The 17,807-nt window shown below is 47.2% G+C and overlaps 1 protein-coding gene across 3 annotated transcripts in view; it reads left to right on the top strand.

The window, feature by feature from the left end:
• Positions 1-17,807, top strand: part of VPS13D (vacuolar protein sorting 13 homolog D) — a 214,031-nt gene that overhangs the window by 151,903 nt on the left and 44,321 nt on the right. For all 3 annotated transcript variants that reach the window (XM_081143839.1, XM_081143838.1, XM_081143837.1), the window contains 2 exons: positions 13,493-13,625; positions 16,295-16,490. In XM_081143839.1, coding sequence (XP_080999965.1) covers positions 13,493-13,625; positions 16,295-16,490 — 329 coding nt within the window. The remainder of the gene's footprint in view (positions 1-13,492; positions 13,626-16,294; positions 16,491-17,807) is intronic.

The following is a 17,807-nucleotide window of genomic DNA, read 5'->3' as shown; positions in this document are numbered from 1 at the left end:
ATCTTAAATTGTCATTCATTCTGCCTGATGCTATATTGCTTTTAGCTGCTAGTTTTATGGAGTTACATTTATCATCAAAGACATTTTGCCACATTTTCCCTGGAGACGTTCTGTTCTTGAAATACTGTAGGTCAGCGGCTTGAATTTTGCCCTCTTTCCTCACTTTGATACATCTGGGCAATAAGCACGCACTTGCGGTGTGTTCAAGGTTTCCCCCCTTTGCTTGGAAAACCCACTTGCCAGGTGTGGGGGCGGGGTACTTCGGGGAGGATTACGTAAATGAGTACACAGTGCGCTCTTCGGTTTTAGTTGCTCAGGTGGTGGTGGTGGTGTGTCATGGTTTGAAATTCAGAGCATGCACTGTCTTGAAAATGCTGTATGGTGGCGGCATATAATTCATCTGACAGTTACACCTGCTTCAGAAAAAATGTCACCTGTGTTTGGTCTACCTGCTCCTTTATTTGTTCAGTCTGCAAATTTCCCACCCCCCACCCCAGCAAGCACTAAATGAATTTATTTATAGACCTAGGGTACTTTAAATCTGTGGCATTTTCTTAATCAGCCTTGTGATGATACATTTCCGAAAGCAGTTTTGTTCACACACAGACCCAGAGCTCTAACTGTATCGTTTCTGATACATTTCACATAAACTTAACTGTGTGCAAAGAAACATTTGAGTTGATGTGCTACATGGTAACAGTCCTAGGAAATTCCAATCGGCCAACAGCCTGCTTCCTTCATTCCGGACTGTTGGCAGATCTGGCTTTGTCTGTGTTCCGATAAGAAGTGACCACAATGTTAATTCTGTATTTCCTTGCCTTCTGTCTCACATAATCTGTTGTCAAAGCTGACTAGGAGGCTTGTTCCCTGCACAGTTTGTGAAATAGCTATAGCGTATAATTAGGTTGACCGTGTGGAACATGTTAGTGTCTTCTTGCTCAAAGTGTTAAACATGTGAATCACCTTTACTTCATTCCTTAGTATTGCTGTACAGAATCCGGGGTGGACGTGGGTACTCACTGCACACTGAAGGGCATTTTGAATTTGAGCTGGTAGCCGAATGGGGTCTTTAAAAATGCTGCTAGCTAGTGTTCACTGACTGCCTCCCCAGGTGCCAGGTACTGTTCTGAGTCTCACCTGGTTACACTTGCTCACAATAACCCTGCAGAGTGGTAGTCCCATTGTATACACAAGGACGTTGAGGCTTAGAGAAATTAAGTCACTTGCCCAAGACTACAAAGGGAGCTGGGATAGGAACCTGGGTTTCTGCTTCGGAGCCTGTCTGGTGGGCTTCATTCTTAGACCCTCTGTGGGTCATGTTTGCAGGAATTAACCGCGAAAGGCTGCCGTCTCCACACGGTGCTAAGAATTTGAGTCCCAGTTTAGGGCTTTCCTGCAGCATACTCTGTGGTAGGTCTTTTGTAGATGCTCTACTTTCCGTCCAAGTCAAGGCGTGGGGCTGAGACCCAGGAAATGCCCTTCCCTGTCTGCTGCACGAGAGCTGTCCAAATACAGACTTATGTGCAGAAACCGTAACCTCATATTAATCTACTGTTTGTTGTGTCTACACAACAAGGTCATAACAGCCCATGGGCCATTAAAGACCAGGCTCTGTGCTGGGTGCAGGGGAAGTAGACATGGGTAAAACAGAGGCCTTTCCCTCTGGGTCTCAGTGAAGCATGGGGGGACAGCCTGTAAACAAATGCTGTGAGCAGGTGTCCCAGGTGCTAGGACAGAAGTCTGTGTAGGTTTGGCAAGGCAGACCTCTCCAGCGAGGGCAAGGAAGGTCTGCGCAGAAGAAGGAACATCTGGCCACACCTTGGAGTCCAAGGAGATATTTGCCACATGCACAAGAAATGGTGGGGACAGGAGGGCACACAAGGGGCAGCCCAAGTGGAGGGGCTCGGGTGTGGAGAAGCACTTAGGAAGTGGACCCGGGGTAGAGAGCATATGCCGTGTCCTCTGCATCAACTGGTCGACTCAGGAAGAGGCTGCCTGCTATTTTGCAACCCTTTGGTCCCCTCCTGCTCCCCTTACCAAGTATATGTAAGTTTAAAGGGATGAGAGAGACCTAACTGAAGTTTTTAAGCCAAGTATTATTGTCATGATACCACCCTATCTGTATATATCAAATGTTAACTACTAATTTTTTGCAAGTATTTTTATGTGTATGGGTAAAACACACTTTTCACAGAAGGGGCCAAAATAAAATCAGCTGCCCCCCACCCCCTTGGGGAAAAAACAAACCTGACTCGCTTCTTATATAATTAGATCTAAAACCAAATCATGACCTGGTCACAGCAGGTAGACTGCAAATCCAGCCAAACTGTTCTTTCTGGCCAGAGTGACTCCCAACTAGTACTAAGCCATGGACTGCCTCCGGCATCTTCAGTGCACCTAATAGTGTTTCCATGTAGACAGCAGAAAACTGCCCTCCCTGAAGCCCAGCACACGCAGGTTCAGGTTCTGTTAGAAGAGAAGGCACCAGGCCGCTCTTAAACAAGTGCACCAGAAGGCGGGAAGAAGCGGGGGTGGATCCTTCTTCTGCTGTACATTTTTGCATAATTTGGAGCACAGCAGAGTGAATATTTGCCCTTGAGCCCCAAACCACGTTTTGGGAAATTAATCTATCTGACCCCATTTGATCAGTCCATCAGACTGTTTGACCATTTTCTCTATACACAGCTCACCTAGATCTGACCTCAGTGTGAGAGGGAAGAGCACATTCTATAGGAATGTTTCATGGTTCTACCTCCAGCCCTTGCCCGCTGCCCCCACTCCAGTCGGGGGTTTCTCTGGAAAGCCCTCCTGTCCTGTTTCCACTCAAGGCAGGTAACAGTGTCCAAATTTTGAGTTGGAATTTTAGTTTTACTTGTATGGATTCAGAGAGGACATTTATCGTGAGAGCCATGGCTACTGTTTCTCTGCCAGTGTTTAAACTAAGGCTACGTAATTTCCTGTTGGCATCTTGGAACTTTGAGCCTTAATATTTCCCTACACTCAGAATCTTACAGCAGGATGGGAGAGCGGCGGGTTCCTTTGACTCTCAGGCTGAACTTATGTTGGGCTTCTTGGCAGATGTTTGAACACCCACCTCCTGCCCACTGCTGCCCACCGCCCAGGGACATCCCCAGCCTGGGTGTTTTTTTTTAACCATGTCCCATGTGTCTTTTAGGCTCCTTTCTATATTTTCACCCCCTTAGTTGTTGTTTTTTTCTTGCCTTGATCTGGATATCTTCTGCCAACTTTTTTCCCTAGGTCACTAATCCTCTTTGGTGCTCTCTCTATTCTGTGCTTCAGCCGTCTATTAAAATCCTAATTTCAGTTCTCTGGTAAAATTCTCCATCTTTTTATAATTGGTGGAAGATCATTGTATTTTAAACTCTGTATCTAATAGCTCTATGCCTGGATAACTGGCGAGTGATCTTCTCTGGTTTTTCCCCCCCTTAGTTTTCAGTCATTTTGTTCACTTACATATCTGGTAATTTTTATTGAATGCTGGACATTGTGTAAGAAAAATTTGAGAGGCCCTGGCTTATATTCTGTCTCTCCAGAGAGGATTTATATTTCTTCTTCCCTTCTCTCTTCTAGTGTTCGGTGCTTTGATTCCCTCCCATGTGTACCTCCCTGCAAAACTTGTTTTCTGAGCTTTTCAGTTGCAGTAAAGTGTATATAACAGCAAGAATTTCCCAGCGGGACTTGTATTCAGTAAGAATCAAAGCCCAGTATTTAAAGGGAAGAATCCTGAAGGAAGATTATGTTTTCTAGGGATGGGTAAGGGAAGGGGATGTGTGTGGGAGCCAGAGAATCAGTCTCCACTCCTGAAATCATAACAGAGGCCCTTAAGGAAACTTGGTCCTAAAGAATCAGTTCTGTTTAGACCAGAAAATGGGTGTATCTTTTTTATAAACAGGCTAATTAGCTCTCTCTTAAGTAGGAAGCATATTGAACCAGACCCCTTATTTTCTGTTCTTTCTAGTAATTGAGGGTTTTCTCTTAAAAGCAACACAAAACATCAGAATAGGCCCGTTAAGTAACCTTTAGAAAGGGCAGTGATTGAGCTAAACGATTGTGTTTTCTTCCTCATTACGGGACTTGTTTTTTAGGCCTGAAATTTATTAACCTAGCAATGGCTAATTCAGCAATGAGTGCCTAGTTCTGCTTTAAAACACTAGATCTGCAGGAAGTAGATGGGTGTGAATTCTGAGTGTCCTCTCCCAGGTCACTCTCTGTGGGGCTGTAAGATGACAAAGGTAAGAATACCTACTGAAAGGCCACTAAGGGAGCTCCTGGGCAGAGACCAGAGGGTCCTGAGGAGCTATTGGGAAATATAGCCAAGCTGCAATTTTATTTTAATTTTAGCCCATCGAAGGGTGTGGCACATTTTCCATTTAAAAAAGAACCTTTTTTTGGCCTTTCATTTGAGCCTGGGGTCAAGCCAAGCTCAGGAGAAATGAGACACGACTTAAGTACCTTGGGTCTGATCTGCCGCCCATCCCCATGCTGTCCCCAAAAGACAGGCTCAACCTCCGTTGTTCCCCCAGATGCTAAAGGCCTGTTGCCAGCCTGTGGTCTTATCTAGCATTTGTCACACTCGTTGGGGAATGACTTCCCTGAATATTACCTGGAAGAGGTACTGGCCTTTCTCTCTAGCTTTCCCCAAGTGCCGGCTCATAAGAAACTGCCTTGGTTTCCACTGGGAATGCTGCATTACTCTTAGCTGGCTGGGCAGTGTCGGGAGGGCAGAAGAACGGCAGAAATGGAGATGAGAGGAATGGAGACCAAACTGGATGCTCTTTCAGTGTTGTTTCTTACCCTAGGCCAAGGTCGTTTCTTACCCTAGGCCAAGATCATTTTTCTTTTTTAAAAAATTTTATCTTTATTGATTTCAGAGAGAGGAAAGGAGAGGGGGAGAGAGAGAGAGAAACATCAATGATGAGAGAGTCATTGATTGGCTGCCTAGCCCACAACCCAGCCATGTGCCCTGACTGGAAATCGAACCCTGATCCTAGGTCAACGCTCAGCCGCTGAGCCACACCCGGTTGGCCCAAGGTCATTTCTTACCCTAGGAGCATGTTTGGCTTTTGCTGTTCTCTCCCCATAGTGCCTGGAGTTAGACTTGCTTGATCAGACCAGCTCTGTTGAATTAAATCTTTTAGCTTTGTGGCTTTAGTGCTCCACCTCCTTCAGCAAATCCTCCTGTCAGAAGCTGGGGTGGAAGAGCAGGCAGGAGCTCTGGAAATCACCGGTTCTGATCCCCACCCCGGTTGGCTTCCATCTTTCTTCCCAGCCTAATTGGTACACGCTAGTTCTGTGATCTGATGTGTTGTAATTGATCCTATAGTGGATGTTTACAGAACCTCTTCATTTTCTGGGGCCTTTTTGGGTGGTGACAGTGATAGCTTGTGGGGAGGGAGAAAGTGGAGCCTAGGGCAAAGCCAGCCAGGGTGGTGGAAAGGGGTAAGGCGCCTGAGCTGGAGTATTGCTCAAGAAAGGGGGTTGGAGCCTGACCCTCTTGTCCAGGGATTGCATGTAATTTTTTCAGAAATATTATCATTTATGTACTTCCCTCAGCTACCTTGCTTTGTCACTGCCACTGCTTGGGAAAAGAAAGATGTTTACCTGGTGTCTCTGTAAGATCTTTACTTGTGTTCAGGAAGGAATTTTCCTCGGAGACAGTAACAAAAATCATGGTTGGGTTCCCTTCATTGTGACCCAGTATCAAATGTGGGTAGATACCTATTGGACTTTTGTTAAGAGATAATTGTGATTTTTAAAGTTTCATCTGCACAACAGCGATAATAACAGAGCTTACCTGCTAGGTTTGCTGTGAGGAGTAAACTAATTAAACGATTTTCCAACTGTCAAGCTCAGAACAGTGTCCGATACACAGTAAACATCGCTGCTGTATGTTTACAATCCCAAAAGTTACACTATGGTCTTAGCAGTTGGAAGCTTTCCTTTACCAATTCTGCTGTATACTCACTTAAAACTTCATTTATCTGAAGATCCAGTTGGGGAAGATTTCTTTCCAAAAACCTCAAGGTGTTTCAGACTCTTGAAACATATCTGACTTCTTCAGTAAGAAGTTCAGCTTGTATCGGTGCCTAGCACCTGGGGTTGTTCTCAGTGACGTCACCCGTCTGCTTTCTTCCTGAGCTTTTGGCATTGAAGAGAATATATCTATTCATTTGAAATACAAAGTACTTTACAAGAATGAAGTCCTTGTGGCCGGGAAGGAGATAAGCTCGAGCTCCTTTCTGTTGTGAAATGTTCTATTTCACTTCTGAATTTCTGTGTTTTGAGATTTTAGTTTGTTTATAATTGACTTCTGTAAACTTTTCTTAGTTCCAGAATGGGTATACGGTGATTCCTGTATCCCGGGATGAGATGGACACATGGGTTCAGTTGGGGAAGGAGGGGCCTGGAACACTCAGAAGAAAGCACAGGTTTCTCAGTAATAACCCTTGGCATTTACACATGGCTTTGTGTTCCCCAGTGCTTTTCAAACCACAGGCTCTCCGGATTAGCCCAGCAGCTCTGTGGGTAGCGCTCTCCTGTTGTGCAGATGAAGACACTGATCCAAAGAGAGTGCGTGTGTTCACGTTCACCTAGCTGGTACTAGCAACAGTTGGGATTGAGACTCTCCTTTCGAAGCCCATGTGCTGTCCTAGTGTTGAAATAATTTATCTGCTGAGTCAGGCATTACGGTGTGATCACCTCAGAGGGCTCTTTTTTCATATCCCAGTCTATCTCCTGGTTCAGCACTGAGGCGTGGGCCATTCATGCTCAGTGAAAAACCTCGTTAGATGGCAAAGCTGGAGGTCTCTCACGGGGTGGGGAGGGCCTGTCCCCCTTGTGTAGCACTAACTGTGCAGAAACCTCCCTCTGACTTCTGACTGCATGCCTCAAGGACTTTTCCGCAGTAGACAAGGAGGCTTGCACCCTCAACACCACCCCTACCCCTTCTGCGGATAGTGTGCAAGGAGGCCTAGCCAAGGCAGAGCTGAAAGGTGGGAGACACCAGCCCATCCCCAGCTGGGCTTCAAGATTCATCCTGCACACGGTTCCTTATCGTTGGCGTAGAATAGGATGTGACTAAGCCGTGACACTGTCTGCTGTGGAAAATCGGTCTCCTGTGGGCCTCTGCTTATTTCTGTGCTTCCAGCCTTATAGCAGACTCCACCGTCCCTTATTAAAGAACACGCAACACCCTATTCTGAGAGCGCTTCCAACCACTCTAAGCTCTAGATTAATCGGAAACACGTCTGAGTTCACAACCGGGTCAGCACTGGAGCGGCAGAAACTTGCCAGGTCAGCAGGCGTGCGTCCCAGGCTGGTTTAGCGGCAGAACAATCTCGAGGTCTGACTTTGTTGCTTATGTTTAGACCTTGTGTGCCGAGATAATTCTGGGTGGCTTTGGATAACTTTGTTTCTTAACTGAAAAGGAGTGTCTGTTGCCTGATAAGTGTTTATCCGTGAAATAGCAACATGGTGTATGTCTCAGGGCAGGAGGGCTTTTAGATCTCCAGAGGCCCCCCTCCCCCCCAAAAAAGCAAGGTCATTGGCTTAGGCATGTTACTGGAGCAGAATGTCAGTTGGAGCTTTAAAATGTCTTTATTGTTCTCATTCAGGGACTCTTTCCTGGATTCTTTCCCCTTTCTCTCTCTACCTTAAGGGGGCTACACACAGTCACAACCAAGTAGAGCTGAAAACAGACAAACCTACTCTACTTCCACTGGATGGAGATCCGGGGTTCAAAAATGCCTCTTTCTTGCCAAACCTCAACTTGTTCCATGCCTTTTTAAAAAAATGTTTTCATTGCCCTCCTCCAGCCCCCACCCTCCCCGTCACCATTTGGCCGATCGAGGACTCGCTGCTTGGTTTCCCTTGTGTCGGTGACAGATGCCCACTGCTTGTTGGATCCTGTTTTCCCTTAACCCTTCCTGGTTCACAAGCATCACAGGAGGGTTTTCAACATCAAGGCAGAACTCCCCCTCTGAGGATCATTTTGAACAGTGGCTATGTTGACAATAGGGAACAGAGGGAAGGGGTAAGCACCTTCGTTCTGGAGGGATGGGGGTCCTCTGTGACTTGATGGAAGTTTCCTGTTAGTGAAGCAGTGGAGGGGCAACGACTGCACTTGAAGCCTCTGAGCTACTTCTCAGAGACTCGTCAGCATTGATGGCTGTTGTGCCGGACACTGTGCCAAGTGTTTTGCGTTATCTCCCTAACCCCTCAAAGCACTCCGTTAGAGTAGAGAGCATCTGTTTGTTTGTGTGGTTGCAGATGGGTAAACTGAGGCTCGGGGAAGATCAGCACCTTTCACCAATGTGCATATTTAGTAATTGCACATATTTAGTAATAAGAATTGGTCTCCTTTGGTCCTGTCTGAGTGACCACATGGGACAGCCCCCACATCCTTGCTTACAGACAACATGTAGCTGGGTTTCTGAATTTGTGTGTGCAAGCATGGCTCCTCGGGGCAGCGCTCCGCAGCATTGGAGCTGCGCTGGTAGCTAAGACCTGCAGCTGGATGACCTTAGACTTGGAAGAACACAAGACTCCTCACACTGCTGAGCCCTGTCACTTCTCCCCCTTTCCCTGTGGTACGTGCTCACCCTCTGCCCTGGTGACAAGAAAGGACTGTCGCCAGCAACTCCTCAGTGGAGCAAGGATATTAAAGAGGAAATTTCCATTAGGTAAATAACTGTGAAAGAAGAACCGCAGAGAAGGGGGAGAAATCCAAGCCCAGGCTCCTGTTACACCGGCCAAATACCGTTGGCATCCCATGCTCGCTGAATATCGTAAAAGGGTCAGGAAAGCTGATAGGGCTGAACAGAGGGACACAGTGTGAAATTTTTTCTCTTTCACCACTCCAGCCTCTACTTGAATGTCAGTTTTGTAAAATCATCTGTTCTGAGCCCAGCCCCAAACCCAGCCTAATTTGTCGTGGCTCTTTTTCTGTAGACAACGGGATTATTTTTGGAAGGAGGAGTATTGACACGCACTGTGTGTCAGCGATGCAGTGGAGCTGACATCTTGAAGTTCTTCTGACAGTTTTACCCCCTAGCTGAAAATGCGGCTTTAGAGAAATTAATGACTTCAGGCTGTGGCCAGAATTCACAAGTGTGGTGTGTGCTGAGGCTCCCTTCAGTGAGAGAAGGGAGGGGGGTGGGGACCACTGTTGTCTTTGCGAATGTAATAGCGGGTTTTCTGAAGGACATTCTGTTCCTTGGAACCTTTCATTTCAGCTAAGACGGTATTCACTTGCAGCCTTAAGTTTTTTGTGGACTTGAAATTGCTACAAAATGAGCTATATTGGCTTAAGTCTCTGCAAATGCTCCTTCTGGTGTTGAGGTTATGTTTATACCGAGTAGAGTTACAAATTATCTGCAAATTACCTTCCAGTTGCTAGTCCTTTCCCAGTGTGTGAGCCTGGCACATGCTCTTGGCCCTGCTGCTTCCGTGCCCCCTCCACGCTGGTGTCCAGTCGCTGGGGATGCACGGCGCCAAACGCCTCCCGTGCACACCATCGCCCTCAATCCTCACAACAGCCCCGTGGAATCTGACTATTCCTGTTTTGCACGTGAAAAACTGAAGTATCAGACTCCCTGCTGGTCCTGTGTGTGTGTTGCCTAGTGCGTTACCTATGTTGTCTAATTTTGACGCGTTCTTGTAAGTTGACAGTCTCATCCCCATTCTGAAGGTGAGGAAGCGGAGGCTCACAGAAGTTACTTGTCCATGATCTTGCCGTTGATAAATGTCACAGTGAGAATCGAACTCTGGTGTGAAGGAATGTTATGCCACATACGTCCCTCCTGGCCGAGGCCCTGGGAGGCAGGAGGCAGGACCCGCTTGTGATTCTCACTCACTAACCTGGCACACAGGGGGGTCCCGTGCTTGTTTGACTGGTGGGTTGATTGACTGGCTGCAGAGCTGGATTGTATTCCCTCCTGTCCTGATGATTTTCAGCCCGTCCCCTGGTGCTGCTGGGATCAGTTTCCCTTTTGTCTCAGTGATCTGAATATCTGCCTCCAGCCTTCATTTCCTATTTTGACCATCCACAGACATACCAGCGGGCATATGCTCTGAAAAAGTTTCAAAATAAATTCGAAGGATGTCCTGCGCCGTCACTCCCACGGGCTACTGTAACTCTCATGAGGGCCTCCACTCTGCTTTGACAGTCATCCTCAAAGTCAAGGACACAGGTGGAAAACACTGCACAGCTTCAGAGAAGACAGCCCCAGAGGGCACCCATGAGGGGTGCTTACGGGAATCGCCTCCCTCTCCAGCCTGTGTTCTCACCCTGCCTTTGAGGGAGAAATAAAATAGGGGGTGGGATTGACTCTCCCACCGAGGTGGGAGAGAGAGATAGAATTAAGGATGACTAAGTGTGCCCACGGCGAGAGAAGGCCACAAGCCCTGTGGCGCCCTGGAGTCAGGGCTCAGAAGCCGAGGGGACTGGCCCGAGGCCCGGTCTCTAACCACAGGACCCTTCTGGCTGGCTTCAGTTTGGTGCCTATGAAATGGCTCTTTCTGTAAAATCCAATTCGCCTCAGCCATGTGGGTTTGGTTGGGTCGTAGGTTTCAACATCTTCCTAAGTTTCTGAGTTCTCAGAGCCATATTGCTAGGGCTGAGGACTTTTGTAATCATTTCCTGTTATATCTTTGTATCCTTTACTTTTACTCACAAGTGACAAAGGACAAGTTCGGCTGGCTTGTGTGAGTAGTTTTTTTACAGAGAAGTAGGAATTCAGCCGGAAGTCCTAGAGCAAGTTAACTATATGTAGGCACATTTCCATGGTCACGGTGAGGCACCAGGGAAGCACATGAAGAATCCGGCATTTAAAGGGAACAGCGCTTATCTCCTCCTGAGGTCAGCGTGGCATCTCTGTAGAGAACACCAGGACCAGACAGTGCTGAGCGCTGAGTCCGCTGCGTGGAATCACTTGGCAATTAGGTGGTGGCTCAGGCTCACTCATAAACCTTGGAGATTAGACTTGCTTTAGTGATGGGGGTGGAGGGGTGGAGAGGGGCTGGTATTGGGCAGTTTGCCTAGATGCTTCTCCCACATTCTCTCTGGGGAAGTATTTTGGCATTTTTAGCTTCTTCCTAGTCAGCTGCTAGAATAGGTAGACAGGGTCTTAAGTCAACATCTCTTCTAGTGAAATCTCTTCAAGCAAATTGGGAGTTTAAGGGAAATGGGAACGACCTGAACAAGACCCTGTTAGGGGCCTGGGTGCTGCTGGACCTCTTCAGGTGGAGCCCGTGCCTCTGGCCGCCCTCACAGTGCACCTCTGACGACAGTGCTTTCCCTCGACCCCCTTCCCCACGCAGACACGCCGCCACCACCTCTCCTGTGGCATCGGGGAGACATTTTGTCCAAACTCGGAGTGAAGAGCACTAGCACCCACAGAATTCCAGAACTAGCAGGGGCTCTTTGAGCCTTTCTAGAAATAAGGGTCATATTTCCCTCTTCTCGATTCTCTGTGCTCCCTGTTTGCATCCCCCGTTCCTGCTGCTGACTGTTCCACATGTGGAATAGTGACCTTAACCAGACTGTCACCCTTGAGACTAGGTCCAGGCTGCCCTTAATTTGTGTTCTCAGCAGCACCCAAGCCTGCTGGGCCAGAGTGAGTGCTTAATAAAGACATTCTAACTTGGATCATAAATCACACACTGTCAGAGCTGGAAAGCGTTTGGAAACCGCTGAGTCCAACACTCTAATTTTATAGATGGTACCACTCCAAACACTTGGGAAAGGGTTGGTTGGTGGGTGTGTTGTTGTTTTTAATGGTGAATCCTAATGTAAATGACCATAATCCTTAGTCTTTGAAAGGCTTTCTTCCGATGATGCGGGTATTTCTCCTTGGACTAGCGGCCGACTGGTGATAGCAGTAAGAATGCTAACTTGGTTCCACACCCTGAGCCACGTTCATAGTCCTTCCTGACAGAGTTGGTGCTATCAATGTTCTCCAGATGCTGAGGGGGGCTCTGGGGTGGAGCACCTTGTCAGGGTCACGTAGCTACCGGAATGGTTGAGAGAGGAGTAGAATCTGATTTGGTCAGATGCCCAGGCCTGCGGCCCTTGGATGGGGTTCCTGACTAAAACCCCCACTTGATGCACAGTGCTGGCTTTGCAAACATCCCAGGGTGTCTTCATCCTAAAGGAAATTTTAAAGTTAATTTTCCTTTAAGTTCTCTGATAGGGAATGACGGGGGAGGGAAGGCAAAAGGCCAAAATGATAGGGACCGACTGCATCTCTAGAACGGTCAGTGATCACTGCCTTAGGTTGTAAAATCATTTGGACCAGGCAGAAGAAAGGAGTGTTCCCATGTCCCGCTGCAGGGACCACTGCTTTACGGGGAGCTGCTGTTTCTTCATCCAGTCCCTCCTCTGTCCCCAGAGTTCACCTTCCCCCGTCACTAGCATCCAGAAGCCCGAGGACTGCTGGCTTCCAGGCAGGCCTGAGTAACCCCCCCTCCAGAGCACAGTGTAACGGGCCTCCTGATGGCTACCCGCCTCCTGGCTGGGTCTTCAAGGCAGGCGCTTTGCCTCGCATCTTCCCACTGAGCTTTCTATCTGAGCAGCATTCCTGTGAGTTTTCTCAGAGGTTAGTCCTGGGTCACTGGCACTTAAACCACTTGTTTTGGTAGATCCTTCCTGAGAAGGTTAATTATATATTTGATATCCTTCCCTCTTTATGCCTGAATGATGAGGATAAGTACCCTGTGGTTTATTAACTGTCACTTTAAACCTTTTCAAATTGTCTTGTGACAAAACAGACTTCGGTGTCCTTTTTACCTAGCTTTGATGAGTGAGACGGCTTCTCTGCTTAAAATCGTCCAGGGTAAATAAAACCTCTCTCTGATTGGTGGGGGAGGAGTTTGCAGCTGAAGTCATGAGTTCAGGTCTGCCACTTGAATGGAAGGTGACCTAACCTGTGAACTTTTCCATATACGTCATTTTTTTTCTTTTGACAGACGGGGCTGGGCACCCAGGCACTCGGTAATTGTTGAATATATGAATGAAGAGGCATTACGTAAGGGCAGGTGATGTCTCTAAAAATATTGATACCAAACCCTAAAGCAGCCATTTGCCACATTTTGCATTTTGTATCCCACTCACTGTTAAAGCAGAGAGCCTCTGTCGTCAGCATCATGCAGTCCCAGAGCACACCTCCTCCCCCCAGTCATTTTGCTATACCTTTTTTTTCCCGGTAAATTTGCAGTAGAATTGAGGAAGGTCAATGTCAGATGGATTTTCAGTGGTGGTTTTACAGGCGCTGTGTCCACCAGTAAGAGTCCCATGCTTGCGGACCACTCTCCTGAGACACACAGTGTAGTAATCCAGCAGTTTTTCTCTGTCTCACTCGGTATTCACTGAATCCCAGCTAGGAGCAAGGGAGGATGTTTATTTAAAATAATTCAAATAATAAAAATTCTCTTAAGGTTTTAAAAGTCATCTTCTGTTTTTAATTCATTGCAGTTTGCGGGGACCTTGTCGGATGGCTTAGGAAAGACGATGGACAATCGGCACCAGTCAGAGCGGGAGTACATCAGATACCACGCAGCCACCAGTGGCGAGCACCTTGTGGCCGGCATCCACGGCCTGGCTCACGGTAAGTCGCCTGCTGTCAGGCTGTAGGACAGTGGCTCAGAGGTACCTGTTCAGCCATCCGACTACAAGGACAAAAAATTAGGGTTGACAACAGTGTAGATTCTGGCTTGGCCCCTGCAATTGGAATGTTACCACCTGTGAGAGCTCTTCTTTCATTTCACAGTGTGTGTGCACTGCCATTCCTTCCTGAGCTCTGACCTCTGTTCCTGAAGTGTTAAGGTGGAATCAGCTGACCCCTTTTAAAATATGGCCCTGCTGCCTCAAGACTCGCCTTCCAGTTACTGAGCATCGCTTCCACAGGAAGTGAGATGTGAAACTGGCCGCCAGGTTTGGGGCCCAGATGCTTCTGAATCTTATGTAAATATACACTCACAGGGATTGTTGATCCCTGTGCCTAAGAGATGTAGGTGGTGGTAGGAATGTGTTAGGTCCCTGAATTTGTTTGAATTATGACTTTTAATGCTTTCATTCTGACTCTTCTGCCTTTTGTTGTATTTTTTTCAACAACTTCTTAGCATAGCATTATTCAAGACCCTTGGAAATATAAACCCAGGCAACTTTCCCAGTCACTGTCCCCAGCCTCATTGTACCTCAGCCACCCAGAGCCGCATACCACTCCCTACGCCTCCAAGTCCTGTGCCTCACGTTCCTTGTGCCCTCCCTTCCTCTCCCTCACTCGTTGCCTACAAAATCCTGTTCAACCTATCAGCCCCAACTCAAAGGTGTTTGCCCCGCTCCACTGTCCCCAGTTAGACTTGATGATGTTTAGCGCACACATGGCAGTCTGAGTTGTGTGTGTAGCCAGCCGTGTGCTCCTTGCTCCCCTGGCAGGCTGTGATGGCCAGGAGAGCAGAAAGACCACCTTGTATTCACGTTTGTACTTGCGGTGCCTTACATGATACCTGGCATGTAGCTCATGCTTAGTAATGGTTCGTACAGTGAACTGTTGGTACCAGATTCTTAGGACTAGTCTAAAGCTATCAGAATTTGTGTGAAGACTAAAGAAGTTTTCATTATCAGCATTTGGAAGAAGGAATATAGATAATAAAAAATCATCTCTCTCTCTTTGTGTTTAGGACAGAGTTTATGTTTATCAACTTTCCTAAGGGTGAGGTTTGGATCAAAATGCCTTTACTTCCCCTAAGCCTGCCCAACTGGAAAGGGAGCATTCCCCAAGGAGACATCAAGCTAGAAGTAAAGTTTGGCTGAAATTAATCTGTTTACATACTTTAAAGTTGACTGTTAGGCAGTCATTTGGGGTTAGAGATTTAATCCTTTCTAGTAACTGCAGTGCTAGTGCATTGGACCAGTAGAGGACTGTGTTTTAATGAACATAAAGTGCTTTGTTATACATAATTGCCTCTGTCTATCCAGCATCTTTGGATGCAGAGAGAAGGCATGGCTGTCCTCACTTTTTAGATGGACACACCAGTGTGCTGAGAAAATGGGTGATTGTTTCAAGGTCGCAAAATCCCCTCCAACCTAGGATCATTAGGTAACATGTACAGCATCTCCAGGAGACAGGCCATTCATTCTGAGATGAGGAACCAGTGGCCTCTAAGTAGGATCCACAAAACTGGGTTACATGAAAGCAGTAGCCTAGAGAGAGATCCTTCCTTCAGGATGAAAAAGCCCTTGAAAAATAAGTCTCCTTGATTTAAAAACAGGGGGGTTCATGTTCAGCTCTGTCTGTAGGCCCTGCCTGATCCAGGCTCAGGAATGTTCTGTCTCTGCCATGAACTCTGTTGAAAAAGTTGGGAAAGGGATCATGCCTCACTGGAGTACATGGGCCCAGAACCCAGAAGAGATGCTGTAAATTGTTTGTACCTTCTCATCCAAGCCGTTTCCTTTACCAGTTTGTCTCACTAGAGCTGAAGCATCTAGAGAGCATCCTCATCCCCCCCCCCCGTCAGCAGGTAAACATCCTGAGTGTCCCTGGCACACATCCTGGAGATGCTCCCTGGATGGGGCCTCCTTCCCCCAACAAGGCCGCGTCCTCTTCAGCCGCGGCCAACTCCTGGCCACTGCTGAGGCTCTTTAAGGTCATTGCTGTCAACTCTCAAAATGTTTGGGATGATTCCCTCCACTGAGGGCCCTGGCTGGCTTTGGCAGCTTTTCGAGGATGCCCTTCATCAGCTTTATCATTTGCTCTGAGCGCCTGTACCTGGTTTCAGCCAAGTGTGCCGTCACTTTTACCCCATTGCAAACATTTGGTGGTGTTGGCGAGTCACATAGTGTTCTTTGAAACCTGAGGATCTGTGTTTGGTTATCTCTCTGCCTTGTATTTTATGGGATCCCAACTTTCCCTGAGAGCCCTGTTTTCCTGTCTGTAGATTTAATCCCACTGTCTGCACCTTCTCCCAAAAGCCCATAGGCTGCCCAAGCTCTGGAATTGAAAAATACCACTGTTAAACTCAGCTTTGCTTTGATTTTTAAAACTGGAACATATACTTTACTTCCAACTAATATATAACATTTTTCTCTGACTCCAAACTTAAGGGGCAAATCTGCTGGTTCTCCATCTTGAGTTGGCCTGCTTGTGGCATGTCAAGAGATTGACAGAATGCCCCTGAGTTACTTCGCCAGGTGCATGGGAGTGAGGGGTTTGGCTTTAAACGCTGTTGTCTTTGTCCTTGGCCCAGTTACAATAGCCCTTGTCTTTTTTGCTAGGTATCATTGGTGGATTGACCAGTGTTATAACCTCAACAGTGGAAGGTGTGAAAACAGAAGGGGGTGTCAGCGGCTTCATATCTGGCCTTGGGAAAGGGCTTGTTGGCACTGTAACCAAGCCAGTGGCAGGAGCCCTGGATTTTGCATCAGAAACAGCCCAGGCGGTGAGAGACACAGCCACACTTAGTGGCCCCAGGTCAGTGGTCGTGGGGGGAGTGGCTTTCTCAATTTCCAGCCCAAGTCTGCTGCCTCTCCTAATCGATTCATCCTGCTGTGTTTAATCATATGCTTTCTGCTTTGGTAATATGATTTTTCAATATTTGAATACACATAACTAAAATTTCTGACCTGTTTGATATAAATACATGAAAATGAGGCACAAAAGTCTGGCATGAATTTTGCAGATCTACATCTATGTCTAAATCTTTATATGCTGGATATATCCACACAGTATTGTTTCTTTGTTAGAGGGGGTGGAAATAGGATTGCATTCTTACAAACCTCCCCATTCACCAAACTAACTAGACCCCTACCTACCCATGAAGAAAACGATCAGGCTGTCAGCTGGGTCTTGCTCCTAGGGCCCATGGCATAGTTCCGGAGCCCTGAAGTTGCAGTTCACCATGTGGGTCTGTCCCTTCCTAGTTCCCCAACCTCATAACAAAACTCCCAGCCAGGTGGGCAGTTCTGGTGAGGGATGCATTCTTGCCTTGATACCAGCTGAAACAGGAAATCAGCCACAGTCCATCTGGCGCTAAATCCCCCGGAGTCCAACGACTTTAACGCAGCTATTTGTGTTAGTGGCCTGTTTCAGCCTCCCTTTCTCAGAGTGACTAATTGGGGATCTTATCAACAAAGGGAGTAATGAATGTTACAGTTCCCAGCCAAGCTGGACTCCACTTAAGCCCAGAAGGATTTTGCTGCTGCCTGCTTACTAGATATTCCCTGAGTGAGTTAGTGTGCCCTTTTAGCATGCCTAGGGCCTGGCCGTGACCACACCCTCTTGCTCCCTCACACAGGATTTGAAGTGAAATCGTCCCCAATTAAAGTGAATCCATTTTCCTGTCACCAGGAAGGTTTACCAATGACACATTCCTGTAGTCGGGGAAATGCTTAAGACTGTAGCATGGGACTGAGCAATGTGTTCTGCCAGAAGGTCTCCCATCTGGAAGTAGCTGCTTTTTAAAAAGGATCCATGGAGTCTACTTTGGTTAAGTTACATTCTATTCTCAAATACAGAGCTCCACCAACCATTGAGTACATTCTGAAGCATTTATGAAGTTAGGGGAGGGGCTGTAGGGAGCCTTCAGAAGCATTTCCAGTTATTTCCATGTCTGCTTAGAGCCCAAGAAGTCCTCCTCCAGCATTTTGTTAGGACAGTGAGACCTAGGGACGGTGAGTGAGGTAGAAGCCCTTACATGCTCCCAAGAAACGTCCTTACTCTTAGAGTCCCAAAGTGGCCAAGGAGTTGAGTAAGCAGCTTCAAAAGGGGCTGAGGTGTGCATGTTAAATT

The sequence above is a fragment of the Miniopterus schreibersii genome (assembly GCF_964146895.1).
Source record: "Miniopterus schreibersii genome assembly, chromosome: 8".
Lineage (NCBI taxonomy): Eukaryota > Metazoa > Chordata > Mammalia > Chiroptera > Miniopteridae > Miniopterus > Miniopterus schreibersii.
The sequence above is the reverse complement of the archived record's forward strand: the minus strand, read 5'-3'. Positions and strand labels throughout refer to the sequence as shown.